The 15963-nt window shown below is 44.6% G+C and overlaps 2 protein-coding genes across 2 annotated transcripts; one reads left to right on the top strand and one right to left on the bottom strand.

Annotated features, from left to right (window-relative positions):
* Positions 1-1016: 1016 nt before the first annotated feature.
* slc10a1 (solute carrier family 10 member 1) lies at positions 1017-6617 on the top strand. The gene is made up of 6 exons (XM_058045892.1): positions 1017-1229; positions 1306-1392; positions 3081-3193; positions 3970-4174; positions 6035-6213; positions 6349-6617. Exons 1-6 carry the CDS (start codon positions 1017-1019, stop codon positions 6566-6568), a joined length of 1017 nt encoding a protein of 338 aa, XP_057901875.1. The 3' UTR covers positions 6569-6617.
* A 350-nt stretch (positions 6618-6967) lies between these two features.
* Positions 6968-15669, bottom strand: srsf5b (serine and arginine rich splicing factor 5b). The gene is made up of 8 exons (XM_058085811.1): positions 15537-15669; positions 15169-15310; positions 13865-13935; positions 12912-13046; positions 12749-12821; positions 11534-11607; positions 11346-11453; positions 6968-8084 (listed from the first exon to the last, which is right to left on the bottom strand). The coding sequence occupies exons 2-8, from the start codon at positions 15292-15294 to the stop codon at positions 7754-7756; spliced, it is 918 nt and encodes a 305-aa protein (XP_057941794.1). The 5' UTR covers positions 15295-15310; positions 15537-15669; the 3' UTR covers positions 6968-7753.
* Between the last annotated feature and the right edge of the window lie 294 nt (positions 15670-15963).

Genomic DNA, 15963 nt, shown 5'->3' with positions numbered 1-15963 from the left:
ATTCCTAGAAATTAAAATGCAGGATAAAAAGCAGTGTGTGAGAATTTGAAAACGCTGAATGAGGCTGCACGGTGGTTAGCGCGCAGGCCTCACAGCTAGGAGACCCGAGTTCAATCCCACCCTCTCTGTGTGGAGTTTGCATGTTCTCCCCGTGCATGCGTGGCTTTTCTCCGGGTACTCCGGTTTCCTCCCACATTCCAAAAACATGCTAAGTGTGAATGGTTGTTTGTCTATATGTGCCCTGTGATTGGCTGGTCACCAGTCCAGGGTGTACCCCGCCTCTCGCCCGAAGACAGCTGGGATAGGCTCCAGCACCCCCCCGCGACCCTCGTGAGGAAAAAGCGGTAGAAAACGAATGAATGAATGAATGAGGCTGCACTGTGGTTAGCGCGTAGGCCTCACAGCTAGGAGACCCAAGTTCAATCCCACCCTCTCTGTGTGGAGTTTGCATGTTCTCCCCGTGCATGTGTGGGTTTTCTCCGGGTACTCCGGTTTCCTCCCACATTCCAAAAACATGCTAGGTTAATTGGCCACTCCAAATTGTCCATAGGTATGAATGTGAGTGTGAATGGTTGCTGGGATAGGCTCCAGCACCCCCGTACGACCCTCGTGAGGATAAGCGGTAGAAAATGAATGAATGAATGAATGAATGAATGAATGAAGTGTTAATGTGACTATAGGGGTGTTATGTCATGGCTACAAGGCTCTAATAATTATGAATGTGAGTGTGAATGGTTGTTTGTCTATATGTGCCATGCCATTGGCTGGCGACCGGCCCAGAGTGTACCCCGCCTCTTGCCCCAAGACAGCTGGGATAGGCTCCAGCACCCCCGCACGACCCTTGTGAGGATAAGCGGTAGAAAATGAATGAATAATAATACGTATGTATACATGAGTTAATATACTGTATAGAATATATTGTATACTATTGATTTTACTATTGAAGTCGACTCACTTGGTTCTTGTCTATCTTGCTATCATGTACGGTAGTCCATGAGACATTTGAGGACATCACCATGGAACACATCTTGGACCTGATGTCCGATTCCAACCCGACGCAGAACGACAGCATGCTGACCTTCAACATGACGTCCGCAAACACCAGCGCCGTAGTCTTCGGGTCCCTTTTGTCGCCCGCGCTGGACAAAACCATCAACATCCTGATGGTGATGGTCTTATTCGTCACCATGGTCTCGCTGGGATGCACCATGGAGGTGTCCAAGATCAAGGTGACGGCCTTAGTTGAAGATGCAGTACACGAATGGTATCATGTTAATAATAGTCGTGTTTGTGTTCTCCTTCCAGGGTCACATCGTGAAACCGAAGGGTGTGGTAATTGCCGTGGTGGCCCAGTATTGCGTCATGCCTCTCACTGCCTTTTGCTTGGCCAAGGTTAGTACATCATACATGACATATTACTGTAATAGTACTGTAGTCTGTACGTGTTCCACTACATAACGATAATAGGGGATTAGATTTAGTCGTCAGTCGCACGCTGGTGGTGTGGAGCTGCCCTGGGATAGTCTGACGGTCTGACATTCACATATACTAGCTGCACTGTCGGCTCAGGGGCACAACGGCAGTGACGGTGGAACCTCTGGTGCCACTGCCGTCTATACTGCGTTTTCATATAACTGGCAAATCTTGGACAAAAAGAAATACGACAACATATTGCAAGCCGTTCATCTTCTATACAACGAGACCGCTCACTCCGTTCATGCTGTTGTTCTATACCAGTGTTTTCCAACCTTTTTTGAGCCACGGCACGTTTTTACATTGGAAAAATCTTGTGGCACACCACTAACCAAAAATGTTCCAAAATGTCACCACGACCTCACACGTGCATCAATAAGTCTATGGGAGGAACAAGGTAGGTGTTGCCACACGGACCAATATTACATTGCTCTGCCAGTCTTTACACCACAGACACTCCACAGTAGCCACGTTTTTACATCACCACTTTTTCTCTTTCCGAATGACCTTTCGGGAAACAATGGTATCCATGGAAAGGAATATTCCAATCTCTTGTCTACATGCACCGTGAAAATCAATCAGAATAGTCAATAGGGCATGCCCAGTAAAACGTAAACATCAACATCACGTGATACCGGCTTCCCCAAGTTTTTCTTTCACTTGTTGGAATAACTCCGTATTGCCAGTTTTTCCTTCGTCCAGTCTTGAAATTTAGTTTGAATCAAAAACAAACTTTGCTTAGTCCAGTGCCGATTGCTGGCCTCCATTTTTAAAAGTGAAGAACGTCTGGATCTGCGTGTTACGTCATATCTGAGCATGCGCTGAAAGAACGCACCCGGGATAAATTCAAACAGGAAAAGATCAAATTCAATCTTGCTAATATTTTATTAATAAACTCAGGACATGTTTTATATAGATATATATTTTCTTTTTAATAAAACTGGACTTGTGAATGGCGTATAGAAGGGTTTAGATTCTGTTTCACAGATGGCGCTAATGCACACGAAAGCTGCTTGCCAACCGCCAATAAACAACAGAAGAAGAAAAACACCACGAAGAAGAACGTACCCTGACAACTTTCCGTTTGAGCGGGTACAAGATACCTCAATCGGATTGGTTAAAGGAATATTCCATCCCTGTTCAATTCTTTCCGTTTTATATATATAAACCAAATGCAATTGGAATATTTGGGTCCATGTATACTATTGACATAATGGCTATTGACATCATATTTGCAAATGATGATTAATAAATGTTAATTATAAAAAGTGATATTGGATAATTCCTCACGGCACACCTTACGGTTTCTCAAGGTACACTAGTGTGCCGCGGCACAGTGGTTGAAAATCACTGATCTATACAAAGAGACCGCTCACTCCGTTCATGCTGTTGTTCTATGCGACAAACGCGCAAAGGCCTGTTTGAAGGCAAGAGAACGTCTATGTCAATCTGTCTTGCATGGAATGTGACTGCTATTACTGCCCGTCATTGCACGTGCCTCCATAATGTTTGGCCTTGCATGCATATATGTTATATATTGTTATGAAACGCCATAACATTGTTAGTAAACACCACCGTTAATATTTGTTTACAATGATGGCATACAGGCCTTCCACTTGGCTGACATCACGGCTGTTGTGGTTCTCATCTGTGGGTGCTGTCCTGGGGGGGCCCTCTCCAACATCCTGGCTCTGGCTCTGCAGGGCGACATGAACCTCAGGTACACACACACACACACATGCATTATTGTGTATATTTCTCAATAAAGTTCAATAACCTCCAGCAGCTGTGAAGTACAGCCAGTGTCCTTTCCCGTCATCATTAGAGTTGATTGACCTGCTGATCATAAAGCAATGATATTATCACATTGGATTATCATCTACTGTAACATGGCAAACCCCTTTCGGCCATTCACCCTCATAGGGTCCTCCTTTATCAAGAAGCAGGCGTGTCCATCATTCATGTGCTGCACGGTCCAGTGTTATTCTGCACATTCCTCCTCTATCTTGATCAGTCTGGGGGATCTTATCTGGTCTGCAGCTTAGGGAACGTGGTGTGAAAGGATGGGCTTGAGGTGCTAAATTAAAAGGGAAAAACACCTCGACACAATGTGAACACAACACAAGAATGCAGTAAATATATTGACATAAAGGGAGCATGGTGTTATGAAAGTCATGTGTATGTGTGTGGGGGGCATCAAGATGTTGGTGCAAATCCAGGTAGAAATGCAGATGAAAGGATGTACTGTATTGTCTTTATGGTCACAATGCAAATGGAGTCAATCTGCATCATTATAATGTAAACAAAGGAGAAAACTGATAACAGCAGCAAACATGTTGAAAAACAGTTACTTATGAGTGAGCATGACGGGGAAATATTGAGAGAATAAAGTCATAATATTAAGAGAAAAACGGAAGAAAATGAAGAAAAAGTCGTTATCTAGTACTATGACAAACACAGCTAGCTAACCTATCAAGCTATTCTTCTCCTCCTCAGCATTGTGATGACTTCCTGTTCCACCATACTGGCTCTGGGCATGATGCCCCTGCTGCTCTTCCTCTACTGTCAAAGCTTCGACAACCTGCAGAGCGCCGTGCCTTACGTGGACATCATCGTGTCGCTCGTCATGATCCTGGTGCCCTGCGGCATCGGAATCCTCGTCAATTACTACCGGCCACGCTACGCTCGGATCATCACCAAGGTCGGTGCGAAAATGTCGATGTTTGTCATGCTTTTCACAAAGACAATGATATATTGTATCAACACAAGCATTTCCTTAAATAGTAGCCAATTTATTCAGCTTGATTTATTGCTTATTTGAAGGAGGCGTCTATTTGAGAGGAGGCCTTTCGTAACGTTACTAAATTAATATATTCTACCTTGGGTGATCGTTTCCTAAGTGGGAAAAATAAGTCACCTATTTGGGACGAGATGTATTTTGTCCTCCCATCCAGTGAATTATTGAGGTATGGCGTCTATTCAAGATGCTTTTTTGGCAATGCCTTTATTCGTCCCTCAGTGGGGAAATTCGTAACGTTACTAAATTAATATATGCAACCTTGGGTGATCGTTTCCTAAGTGGGAAAAATAAGTCACCTATTTGGGACGAGATGTATTTTGTCCTCCCATCCAGTGAATTATTGAGGTATGGCGTCTATTCAAGATGCTTTTTTGGCAATAGTGCTGTCGATCACAAATGTGTCATTCAGCAAGTGACTTAGAGGTACAAAGATGGTTTGTGTAGGTTAGTGACTTGTTGAGAGAGTTCTTTAAGTAACAAATACACCAAGTATCTCCTCGGGAGAGCTACTTATTGAGGCACGGCTTCTACTCGAGTAGAGGCCTTTCGTAACATTGCTAAATTAATATATGCAACCTTGGGTGATCGTTTCCTAAGTGGGAAGAATAAGTCACCTATTTGGGACGAGGTGTATTTTGTCCTCCCACCCAGTGAATTATTGAGGTATGGCGTCTATTCAAGATGCTTTTTTGGCAATAGTGCTGTCGATCACAAATGTGTCATTCAGCAAGTGACTTAGAGGTACAAAGATGGTTTGTGTAGGTTAGTGACTTGTTGAGAGAGTTCTTTAAGTAACAAATACACCAAGTATCTCCTCGGGAGAGCTACTTATTGAGGCACGGCTTCTACTCGAGTAGAGGCCTTTCGTAACATTGCTAAATTAATATATGCAACCTTGGGTGATCGTTTCCTAAGTGGGAAGAATAAGTCACCTATTTGGGACGAGGTGTATTTTGTCCTCCCACCCAGTGAATTATTGAGGTATGGCGTCTATTCAAGATGCTTTTTTTGGCAATAGTGCTGTCAATCACAAATGTGTCATTCAGCAAGTGACTTAGAGGTACGAAGATGGTTTGTGTAGTTTAGTGACTTGTTGAGAGAGTTCTTAAAGTAACAAATACACCAAGTATCTCTTCGGGAGAGCGACTAATTGAGGCACGGCTTCGACTCGAGCAGAGGCCTTTCGTAACGTTACTAAATTAATATATGCAACCTTGGGTGATCGTTTCCTAAGTGGGAAGAATAAGTCACCTATTTGGGACGAGATGTATTTTGTCGTCCCATCCAGTGAATTATTGAGGTATGGCGTCTATTCAAGATGCTTTTTTGGCAATGCCTTTATTCGTCCCTCAGTGGGGAAATTCGTAACGTTACTAAATTAATATATGCAACCTTGGGTGATCGTTTCCTAAGTGGGAAAAATAAGTCACCTATTTGGGACGAGGTGTATTTTGTCCTCCCACCCAGTGAATTATTGAGGTATGGCGTCTATTCAAGATGCTTTTTTGGCAATAGTGCTTTCGATCACAAATGTGTCATTCAGCAAGTGACTTAGAGGTACGAAGATGGTTTGTGTAGTTTAGTGACTTGTTGAGAGAGTTCTTAAAGTAACAAGTATCTCCTTGGGAGAGCTACTAATTGAGGCATGGCTTCTACACGAGCAGAGGCGATCACTTATCTAAAGTTAAAATAACATTGGTGGGCCGCCATGTTTGTGTTGCTTGAGTTCACCATCCAACAAAAATACTCGTCTCTTCTCAGGTAGGTCTCATCATCATGTCGATTGCCGCCATCGTGATCACCATCACCGCCACCGCAGCCATTGGCGTGGGCGTCATGGCCGTCATGTCTCCTCCTCTTCTGGCAATCGGCGCCCTCATGCCTTTCATAGGCTTCACCTTCGGCTACATCATCTCTACCATCTTCAAACTAAGTCACCCGTACGTCGTCGTACCACTCATGGCCACGTTTGCATAGCCCGTAGAGAGTGGCTATGATAGGCTGTGATGTCTTAACCAGCATAGTAATCCCAAATTACGTGTTGCCATGTTTCCATAATATATGGTTTACTTCAGGGAGCGAAGGACGGTTGCTATGGAAACAGGCTGTCAGAACATCCAGCTGTGCTCAACCATTCTGAAGGTGGCCTTTCCACAAGAAGTGATCGGCCCGCTTTTCCTCTTCCCGATGTTGTACATATCATTCCAGCTCTTTGAGGCCATGGTGCTCATCGTGCTGTTCCGGTGTCACCAGAGGCTCACCAGGAAAGAAAAAGGTGATGCGGGGCTTTGTTAGGACACAGTACATTATTATCAATAGAGATGGATGCTAAGAGCGCAGTGGCCTCCAGGGGGTGCCAAAGCATCAGGAAAAAAAAATCACTCTAAGAGTCATTAGACATCTAATTCAATTAAAACTACTAAATACTATGAACACTAGTATAATTATTTGGAATTAGAATCATAATTCAAAGTGTCTGTTCAACAGATGTGTACCAGCCTGCCGTGACTGACGATGGCCTGAAAGCCTGTGAAGGAAGTGTATGATGGACAGGTCTAACTCCCACCCTCACTTCCTGTCCATGGAAAAAGGACGTCTGTTCTACACCATCAGTGTTGTTTACTGTGCAAACATTTTTTTTTGCATAATTAAACAGGATTTTACAATATCTTCCCATTCTCATCACACCAAGTGGAACATTGTTAAAACCATTTTAATGAGCGAGTCTAACATAATCTTTGTTTTTTTCCCCCAAAACAAACCCCACACATACAAAAGTTTGTTCCAAACTTCTGTACATTACACTCACACAAACAGAAAAAAAAACTACTTTGAGAAAGTGCATTTAAAAAAAAGAAAACACTCAGAAATGACCTCAACCTCAACTTAAGTCTAACAAGGCCTGACGTGAATATGGAGTGTACCAATCAAAACCATCCGTCCCTTTAAGGTGTCTGCTTGCACACCGGTTTGTTCCTATGACGACCGCTGGTGAGGAATGACGACATGCGAGGGCGTACGGTATGCGATACATTAAAAGACGGTATAGATGTAACGTAAAACAATCCTATATGGCGAATGGACGTCACGTGGCCTTCAAATAGCGGGTCGAATACTTTCGGTTGGTCTTACTAGCGCAGCATTAACACCTGGGCACCAAATACATTTCCTTTTTCAACTATTGGCACTGGATGAGTAAACACTAGCATGGAGGATATACGTGTTGAATTACAGGAAAAAGGAAAAACGGACTGACAGACGACGCTCGAGGAGAGCGAGGAAGATGGCAGTGGGGAAGACGAGAAATGTGGCTCAGAAGAACGAATAAAATAAGTTAGAAGTAGGAGGCCACACTATGTATCAAAAACACGGAAAAAAACATACACTACCCCTCATCAAAACATTTTTGTTGAGCCAGCAAGAAAAACCCGTCAAGTGTATTCTCTATTTAAATGGCTCCAACGAGAATTCAGACGGCTGTTAGCGCTGGCTATCAGTGGAAGGTGAGCGTGAACGAGAGCGTGAGCGAGAGCCCGAGCCCTTCTCGTGAGGAGGAGCAGGCGGGGGGCTTGCAGACGTGCTCGTTTGTTTATCTGGGTCCACTGACTTGGAGTTCGGGGAGGGCGCGTCGGCGACGGGGGAGCCGCCGCGGGAGCCGGCGTGGGAGCCGCTGCGGGAGCGACTGTGGGTCTTGGCTGGGCTGCGGGAACGTCTGGGACTGCCAGATGGGGAGCGATCACGGGAGCGGGAACGGGAACGAGAACGGGAGCGGGAGCGAGAGGAACTGTCCGACTGGGAACGACTCCTGGACCTGCAAGAAAGAAAGGAGAAGAGTACATAAAAATGTTCCCCTGCATAAAACGTGGTCAAATATACCCATCAGGCCCCCACATGCGCATGCTAAACTAAGCTAACCCCAGCTAGCTTCTTTATGCTCCGTAAGAGGAGATTCCACTGACGGCCATTTCAACCTGTCCAGGTCGGGAAGGGGCTGTGTAGCGCTTGATTCCGCCACGATTGAGCCATATACGGGGGGATATACTCGCCCCACGTGAACATTCCTTCTCTCAACGACAATATTCAATCAGGATTCCGCCTTAAAAAGTAATTCTGTGGAGGTGGGAATCATAGGGCCCGAAATATACAAGCCGGTTTCACATGAGGCTTCTGGAATCAGTGGAATCAGAAGCTAATATCACATTTGGAAGTCTTATGCACCAATCGATTAGGGTGAGGAGCTCAGCCATCCGGGAGGGGCTAAGAGTAGAGCCGCTTCTCCTTCACATCGAGAGGAGTCAGTTGAGGTGGCTCGGGCATCTAGTCCGGATGCCTCCCGGGCGCCTCCCTGGTGAGGTGTTCCGGGCATGCCCAGCCGGGGAAAAGGCCCCGGGGCAGACATAGGACACGCTGGAGGGACTATGTCTCACAGCTGGCCTGGGAACGCCTTGGTGTCCTCCCGGTGGAGCTGGAGGTGGTGGCCGGGGACCGGGAAGTCTGGGCTTCCCTACTAAGACTGCTGCCCCCGCGACCCGGACCCGGATAAGCGGAGGAAAATGGATGGATGGATGCACCAATCGAGTGAAGATATGGACTACTTGGACCACTACTCGGACTACTGCTTAAAAAGCTCTATAGCTTAATGCAGTGATTTTCAACCACTGTGCCGCGGCACACTAGTGTACCTTGAGAAACCACCAGGGGTGCCATGAGGAATTATCCAATTGCATTTGGTTTATTTGCTCAAACGGAAAGAATTGAACAGGGATTTAAATTGATCCCGGGTGCGTTCTTTCAGCGCATGCTCAGATATGACGTAACACGCAGATCCAGACGTTCTTCACTTTTAAAAATGGAGGCCAGCAATCGGCACTGGACTAAGCAAAGTTTGTTTTTGATTCAAACTAAATTTCAAGACTGGACGAAGGAAAAATTGGAAATACGGAGTTATTCCAACAAGTGAAAGAAAAACTTGGGGAAGCCGGTATCACGTGATGTTGATGTTTACGTTTTACTGGGCATGCCCTATTGACTATTCTGATTGATTTTCACGGCGCATGTAGACAAGATATTGGAATATTCCTTTCCATGGATACCATTGTTTCCCGAAAGGTCATTCGGAAAGAGAAAAGGTGGTGATGTAAAAACATGGCTACTGTGGAGTGTCTGTGGTGTAAAGACTGGCAGAGCAATGTAATATTGGTCCGTGTGGCAACACCTACCTTGTTCCTCCCATAGACTTATTGATGCACGTGTGAGGTCGTGGTGACATTTTGGAACATTTTTGGTTAGTGGTGTGCCACAAGATTTTTCCAATGTAAAACAAAAAAAAAAGGTTAAAAATCACTGGCTTAATGGCTCTTGTCAAAAGAAAGAGGGAGAGGGGCTGACAAAGTGTGTGATGAAGGAATTACGAGGCGGTTCAATTGTGATGCTGGAAAAGACGACTTTTCTGTATTTTAGGGCCCTATAATTTCCGCGAATTGGACAATAAAAACTGAAATTATTTTGAATGCGGAATATCGCGGAAATGCTGTTTTCATGAGAAAGAGGAACATAAACCTGGGGAATCGTTCCCGGAGGTCGGTAATCAATGTGACACAATACCTGCCTACCGCCCTTTTTCAAACATGGCACTCCCCCCGTCTGCGAAGAAGTTGCGCAATACCACGCTAACGCCGAAATACAGAGCCGAGCAGTACCCAGGTGACTTCTATGTATCTGGTGACATGTTATTTTGTACTTTCTGTCAACACTCAGTTGACTGGAAGCGAAAAAACACATGTGATGACCACTTGTTATCCAAAAGTCATCTAAAAAAAAAAACGCTAGCAGGCAGCCCCGACAGACATGCGTTACTGCCTCGTTCAAGTCAGCGGACTTAAGAAAAGACTTTGTCGAGGATTTTGTGAGCATGTGTGCTGAGGCTGACATCCCCTTGGAGAAGTTGGGAAAAATACGTCCTTTTCTCGTGAAGCACTGCAAACAGGGAGGAACGCTGCCTGAAAATGCCAGCAGCCTCCGACAACTTCACCTCCCCCGAGTGTTTGAGCAACACATCTCCTCTGTGCTCCAGAAGATCCGGGGGGAAAAATTCTCCGTTGTTGTGGATGAGACCACTGATGCTAGGGATTGCAGTGTGCTAAACATCGTTATTGGTAAGTTAATGTTAATTTATCAGCCTAATATACAACGTAGTGGTAGTCACCATCTGTGTGTGCGTGTGTGTGCGCGCGCATGTGCGTGCATGTGCGTAGCGAGATAGATAGATAGACAAGTAGATGTACTTTATTGATCTCAAACTGGGAAATTCTGTGTGTCTGTGAGTAGAGCTAATATGTTTGTTTTGATGTTACAACTTAAATTTCATAAATCAGGAACTTCCTGCTGCATTTTGCCTTGTTTTGATGCACTTTATGTACTGTGGAAAAGATTGTTTTAATATGTTTCTATGTTAAAAAATTGACTGTGTTTTGTATAAAGTCAAGTATATTTTCGCTTGAAGAGAAAAGGCTGGTTGAGCACTTTATTATTTTTTAATATGTCATTTGTTTTCACTTCAAACATTTTTTATTTGAAGTACCTAGTGCAATGTTGTGTTACATGATGCAGTAGTAAAGTATTGAGGAAAAGTGCAATATTGTGTCGCCTCAATGAATGTAAGTTCATTTCTAATTAATTAGTGTGCATTTTATTCATAAACATTATTAAAACGCACTCTTTTGTGGTAAAATGAGTAAAAGGTAAAACAAAAATGGAATTCCAAAAAATTAAAAACGGAAAAAACGGAATTTGGGAAAAAATAAAACGGAATTTATAGGGCCCTAGTATTTCAATATTTTTAGACCCCGTCCCATGAAACCGGGATGTGTTGAGGGACAACTGCACATTATTAAATATGAAATATGTCCGTACATCTCTGACTGTGCCAATTGAAACAGATCATTATCATCATTGTAAGAGACAGATATTTGAGGCGTTTTTTGTATTGAGCAGGTGTACCTAATGAAGTACATATCAATACAAGGCACGTCCTTGACCACTACGGCTGACAAATGCCAACAGACAGACTCACCTCTTCTTGGCTGCCTCAATGAGCTTGATTTTCCTGCCATTGATTTCCTTTCCAGACAGTTTATCAAGGGCGTTTTGCAGGTCGCTGTAAGAGGCAAACTCAACCACGCTGCAAAGACATCAGTAACACATTACGAATGCGTATTCATTTATACGCCGACACACACAAAGAAAACGAGAAAAGCTCACCCTTCGTTGAGTTTAGGTCGATGTGCATCGGCAAATGTCACCTCTCCAGCTTGCCTCATGAAATCTTTTAGGTCCTACACATGCAAACAGCGGTTAGCTCGGGGAGAGGCTGGCAGCACAATCACAGAGAAAGGGCTGATTTGCTCAAAAAGGAGAGATGGTTAGATTGTGACTACTGAGGCTACATGAAGGGGGCCAAGAACCTCAAAGCTGCCGAGCGGTCGTGTCGTGACGACGTTTGGGACCAAAAACCGAGCAAAAGGTGAGAAAATTTAGGACGCGCCAATGGCTTTTGTCAGCTTTGAGATTCTCGGGCCGCCCTCTCGTTAAGACTACAGAGACCATCTGCATGAAGTGAACTGCAGTGGCGCCGCTTGGGCGGGAATTTGGCACTAAGAGCCCCATTTTGTGTCAGGGCTTCGCGCCGGGGCCGCCGCCCCCGCCTCGGCACCCTGCCTCAGCAAAGAGAGTGAACAGGGTGGAAGAGAGGAAACTACTACCTGAGAGCGAAACCCTTTGGGGTAACAGCCGATTATATCCACGGGCACCTGGGAGGCATTCACACTTTCTCTCTCTCTCTCTCTCGCGATGTGCGGGAAGACCAGAGGGGGGAGGGGAGGGGGTATATCGATCGATCGGAGCCCCCTCAATTTAACGAACCATCGATCAACGCGGCCATCGACTCTCGCTCTCTCCTCTGCTTTCTCTCTGCCAACTTTCTGTTTCCTCTCCCTCGCTCTCAGCCACACACCAGGCGCCCCCTCTGCCTTGGACAGAGGGCGTTGCGAGCGAGCGAAGGGGCCGCCAGCGCCCCTAGTGGGAAGCGAGCGCTCACATGACCAGCAGGCTTCAACTAGTAGAAGTAGGACAGACTGGCTGACACCACAGGCTCAACCCAGACAGAAGGACCCAGAAGGGGTTAACTCCACCATAAGCGAGCTCTTCCATATGACACAACTGTCAGGCTGGCAAATAAAGGGGTGAAGAATTGGTTAAAATTGGAACACAGGAACAAATGACTTCTTTTGTTCTTACTACAACTTAGCCACATTATATCAGCTTTCATTTGGACTAAATGTAGCTCTTAACATCAGAAATATAAAAATGTTGTTACCAAATTTCTGACTAAAACAGCATAATAATAAATATTATGGAGGCTAGCATTTTCTGCTTTGGTGGAATTAAACTAAACGTGAAACTTGTGCCAATACTGACCTGCCAGCTCACACGGGAGGACAAGTTCTCCACTATGAGACGGTTCTCAGTGCGCATCGGAGGCGGGTTTCGACTAAAAGAAAGGGGGGGGGGGGAGGGAGAATATAATTAAAAAAAAAAAAAACATTTATAGGATTTTAACTTGAGAACTAGAATGAGATACCTCCGATTGTTCTGAGAGCCTCGACCGTAACGATCCGAGAAGCGGCCTCCGCCGCCACCGCCGCCACCACTGCTGCCTCCTCTTCCTCCTCCTCGGCCGCCCCGCAGACGGACACGAGCATGCTCTATGGTCACCCTGGCATCACATAAAATAAAAACATGACAGGGCTCAACATTCATTCATTTTCTACCGCTTATCCTCACGAGGGTCGCGGGGGGTGCCGGAGCCTATCCCAGCCGTCTTTGGGCGAGAGGCGGGCCACACCCTGGACTGGTCGCCAGCCAATCACAGGGCACATATAGACAAACAACCATTCACACTCACATTCATACCTATGGACAATTTGGAGTGGCCAATTAACCTAGCATGTTTTTGGAATGTGGGAGGAAACCGGAGTACCCGGAGAAAACCCACGCATGCACGGGGAGAACATGCAAACTCCACACAGAGATGGCCGAGGGTGGAATTGAACCCTGGTCTCCTAACTGTGAGGTACACGTGCTAACCACTCGACCACCGTGACGGTGTCGAGTGTTAATGTTTGACTTTACCACTTCCTGTGTCTTCTCTAAAAGTTATGTTTGTAACATGTTGTAACATGTCTGGCATGGTTGCTCACACCGAAAATATTATAATATTTTAATACTATTATTACAACATTAATATTACGTTCAAAAATATTACAACAGCAGCTGGCATGACTCAGTGTCTGCTACAATGTCAGGGCAGTAATAAAGATAGATAACGTACGGTTAATTAACAACTATCAAGTGTTATTACCCATGCAGATAGAATTGTTGTACAGAGATGTGTTCATATGCTTGTACTCCATTGCTTATATTACTCACAAGTACCTAATATAGCAGTATATATATATATATATATATATATATATATATATATATATATATATATATATATATATACACTGTATCGTGAAGGAAACTACTCACCTTTCATTACAAAGTTCTTTACCGTCAAGCTCATACACGGCATCTTCTGCATCTCTGGGATCATCAAACTCCTGGAACAAGCAAAGCATGGTTGTGAAATATTGGGATTTGTCCATGGGCACACGCACGGTAGCTACACAGCACGAGGGGGGGCAGCTTGTTGCAGGTTTTGGAACATTAACGAACCAACGCAATGAGCTATAGTCTCCAGCCACCCTGCAAAAGCGTATTTATCTTCTCTATACCAGCCTCTTTCAACCTGGGAGTGGACAGACCCATTGTGGAATAACTACATTTCAAAGTTAGTATGAAATTCCACAAATTTGAAGGACGGAGTAGTTTTACCGGGCGGCACGGCGGTTAAGTGGTTAGCGCGCAGACCTCACAGCTAAGAGACCAGGGTTTAATTCCACCCTCCACCATCTCTATGTGGAGTTTGCATGTTCTCCCCGTGCATGCGTGGGTTTTCTCCGGGTACTCCGGTTTCCTCCCACATTCCAAAAACATGCTAGGTTAATTAGCGACTCCAAATTGTCCATAGGTATGAATGTGAGTGTGAATGGTTGTTTGTCTAAATGTGTGATTGGCTGGCCACCAGTCCAGGGTGTACCCCACCTCTTGCCCGAAGACAGCTGGGATAGGCTCCAGCACCCCCCACAACCCTCGTGAAGAAAAAGCGGTAGAAAATGAATGAATGAATGAGTAGTTTTACCAATTTTCCTTTATAATTGTCCAAGATCATCCATCTTCTATGCCGATTATGGGGGTTTGCTGGAGCCAATCCCAGCTGATTTCAGGCAAGAGGTGTGGTACCTTGTGTAGTGGCAAGTTAGCGACACTAACATGAATGACGTCACAAAACCGATAGATTCCGAGGCGAATGCCACAGCCATATTGTGGGAATAGTTTGGATTTAAACTGAATGAACAAAATGAGCACTTGGACACCAACGGCTGACAGACATTTTTCGTCCCGTGCACAGTGACCGCCAATGCGTGTTCGGATTTCAAAAATACAACAATCATCTTTGAAACATTATCCTACGCCGAACAAGCTCTGACTTAGGTCGACTTAAGAGAAAAGGCATGTGCAAAAAAAAACACATATTCTACAAAAGCCAGTACTGGACTGATTGTGCCCCCTGCTGGTGATGAGAAAGAATTGCAGTAAAAGGGATACACATTTGGAAGCTTTCCATTTTAATTAAGTCTGTCCGGCATTTAATCAATGCAATTAGAATGTCATTAAATGTGCAAATTAACGTTGAATATTATTAGGTGTGCATTTCCCTAAACGTCACTCACCACAAAGCCGAAGCCTCTCTTCAGATCAATGTCCCGGATGCGGCCGTAACCTTTGAAGAATCGCTCCACATCCTTCTCTCTGGCAGAAGGGCTCAGCCGGCCGATGAATATACGACATCCGCTCATTTTTAAATCGGCGATTCTACAAACATTAAGAGATAAATGAAGGTGCTTAGCTGGGATATCTGAAGGAATACAATTTATTAGATCGGTGTCATTTAGCAAGCTAGCTAGCGCGGCCTATAAGTGTTGTGCTCAAACAAACCGCGACAAACCATTCTAACGGGTAGCTAATGTGCTGCATTACATTTAAACACGACAGTCTATATTGTGATAAATGTTGCGATATTGCAATAAATTGTGCTTACCTTGACGTTGGTTTCGGAGTGCTTGTCTGTCTGTCACCATAGACGTCGAATGCTAAAACGAAACAAAATGGAGTTTGTGTGCACGCCTCAAGCCCGACTGTACACAAACCACACCACGTGACACTGCAGAAGACGGAAAAAAACGAAGTGTCGAACCGGAAGTCTGTTCACTCGATTAAAGTTGTTTTAGTGTCATTTCAATAACTTGCCACTAGGGGTCACTAAAATACAGTATTCGATGCTATTACAAACTAAATTCAACATACATTTTTTTGATTATACTGTATATATTCAATACAACCCATTTAAAAAAATCGACTTTAGACCCGTTCGTTTAGTTTAGTTTTGTTTAGCTGGGTGTTGGACTGACAGAACAGGAACAATTATCTCAGTATTATATGTAAGTGAAAAAATAGAGTACAAATGT

Source organism: Doryrhamphus excisus, chromosome 1, assembly GCF_030265055.1.
Source record: "Doryrhamphus excisus isolate RoL2022-K1 chromosome 1, RoL_Dexc_1.0, whole genome shotgun sequence".
Lineage (NCBI taxonomy): Eukaryota > Metazoa > Chordata > Actinopteri > Syngnathiformes > Syngnathidae > Doryrhamphus > Doryrhamphus excisus.
The sequence above is the reverse complement of the archived record's forward strand: the minus strand, read 5'-3'. Positions and strand labels throughout refer to the sequence as shown.

Bases quoted from the DNA above. Each gene is read 5' to 3' on its own strand.
- slc10a1 (XM_058045892.1), top strand. From the start codon at position 1,017: ATGGAACACATCTTGGACCTGATGTCCGATTCCAACCCGACGCAGAAC. The intron at 3,194-3,969 runs GTACACACACAC...TCTCCTCCTCAG, and splicing joins CAGGGCGACATGAACCTCAG to CATTGTGATGACTTCCTGTT. The intron at 6,214-6,348 runs GTACGTCGTCGT...GGTTTACTTCAG, and splicing joins ATCTTCAAACTAAGTCACCC to GGAGCGAAGGACGGTTGCTA.
- srsf5b (XM_058085811.1), bottom strand. From the start codon at position 15,294: ATGAGCGGATGTCGTATATTCATCGGCCGGCTGAGCCCTTCTGCCAGA. The intron at 13,936-15,168 runs GTGAGTGACGTT...TGCTTGTTCCAG, and splicing joins AGAGAGGCTTCGGCTTTGTG to GAGTTTGATGATCCCAGAGA. The intron at 11,454-11,533 runs GTGAGCTTTTCT...ATGTCTTTGCAG, and splicing joins CGACCTAAACTCAACGAAGG to CGTGGTTGAGTTTGCCTCTT.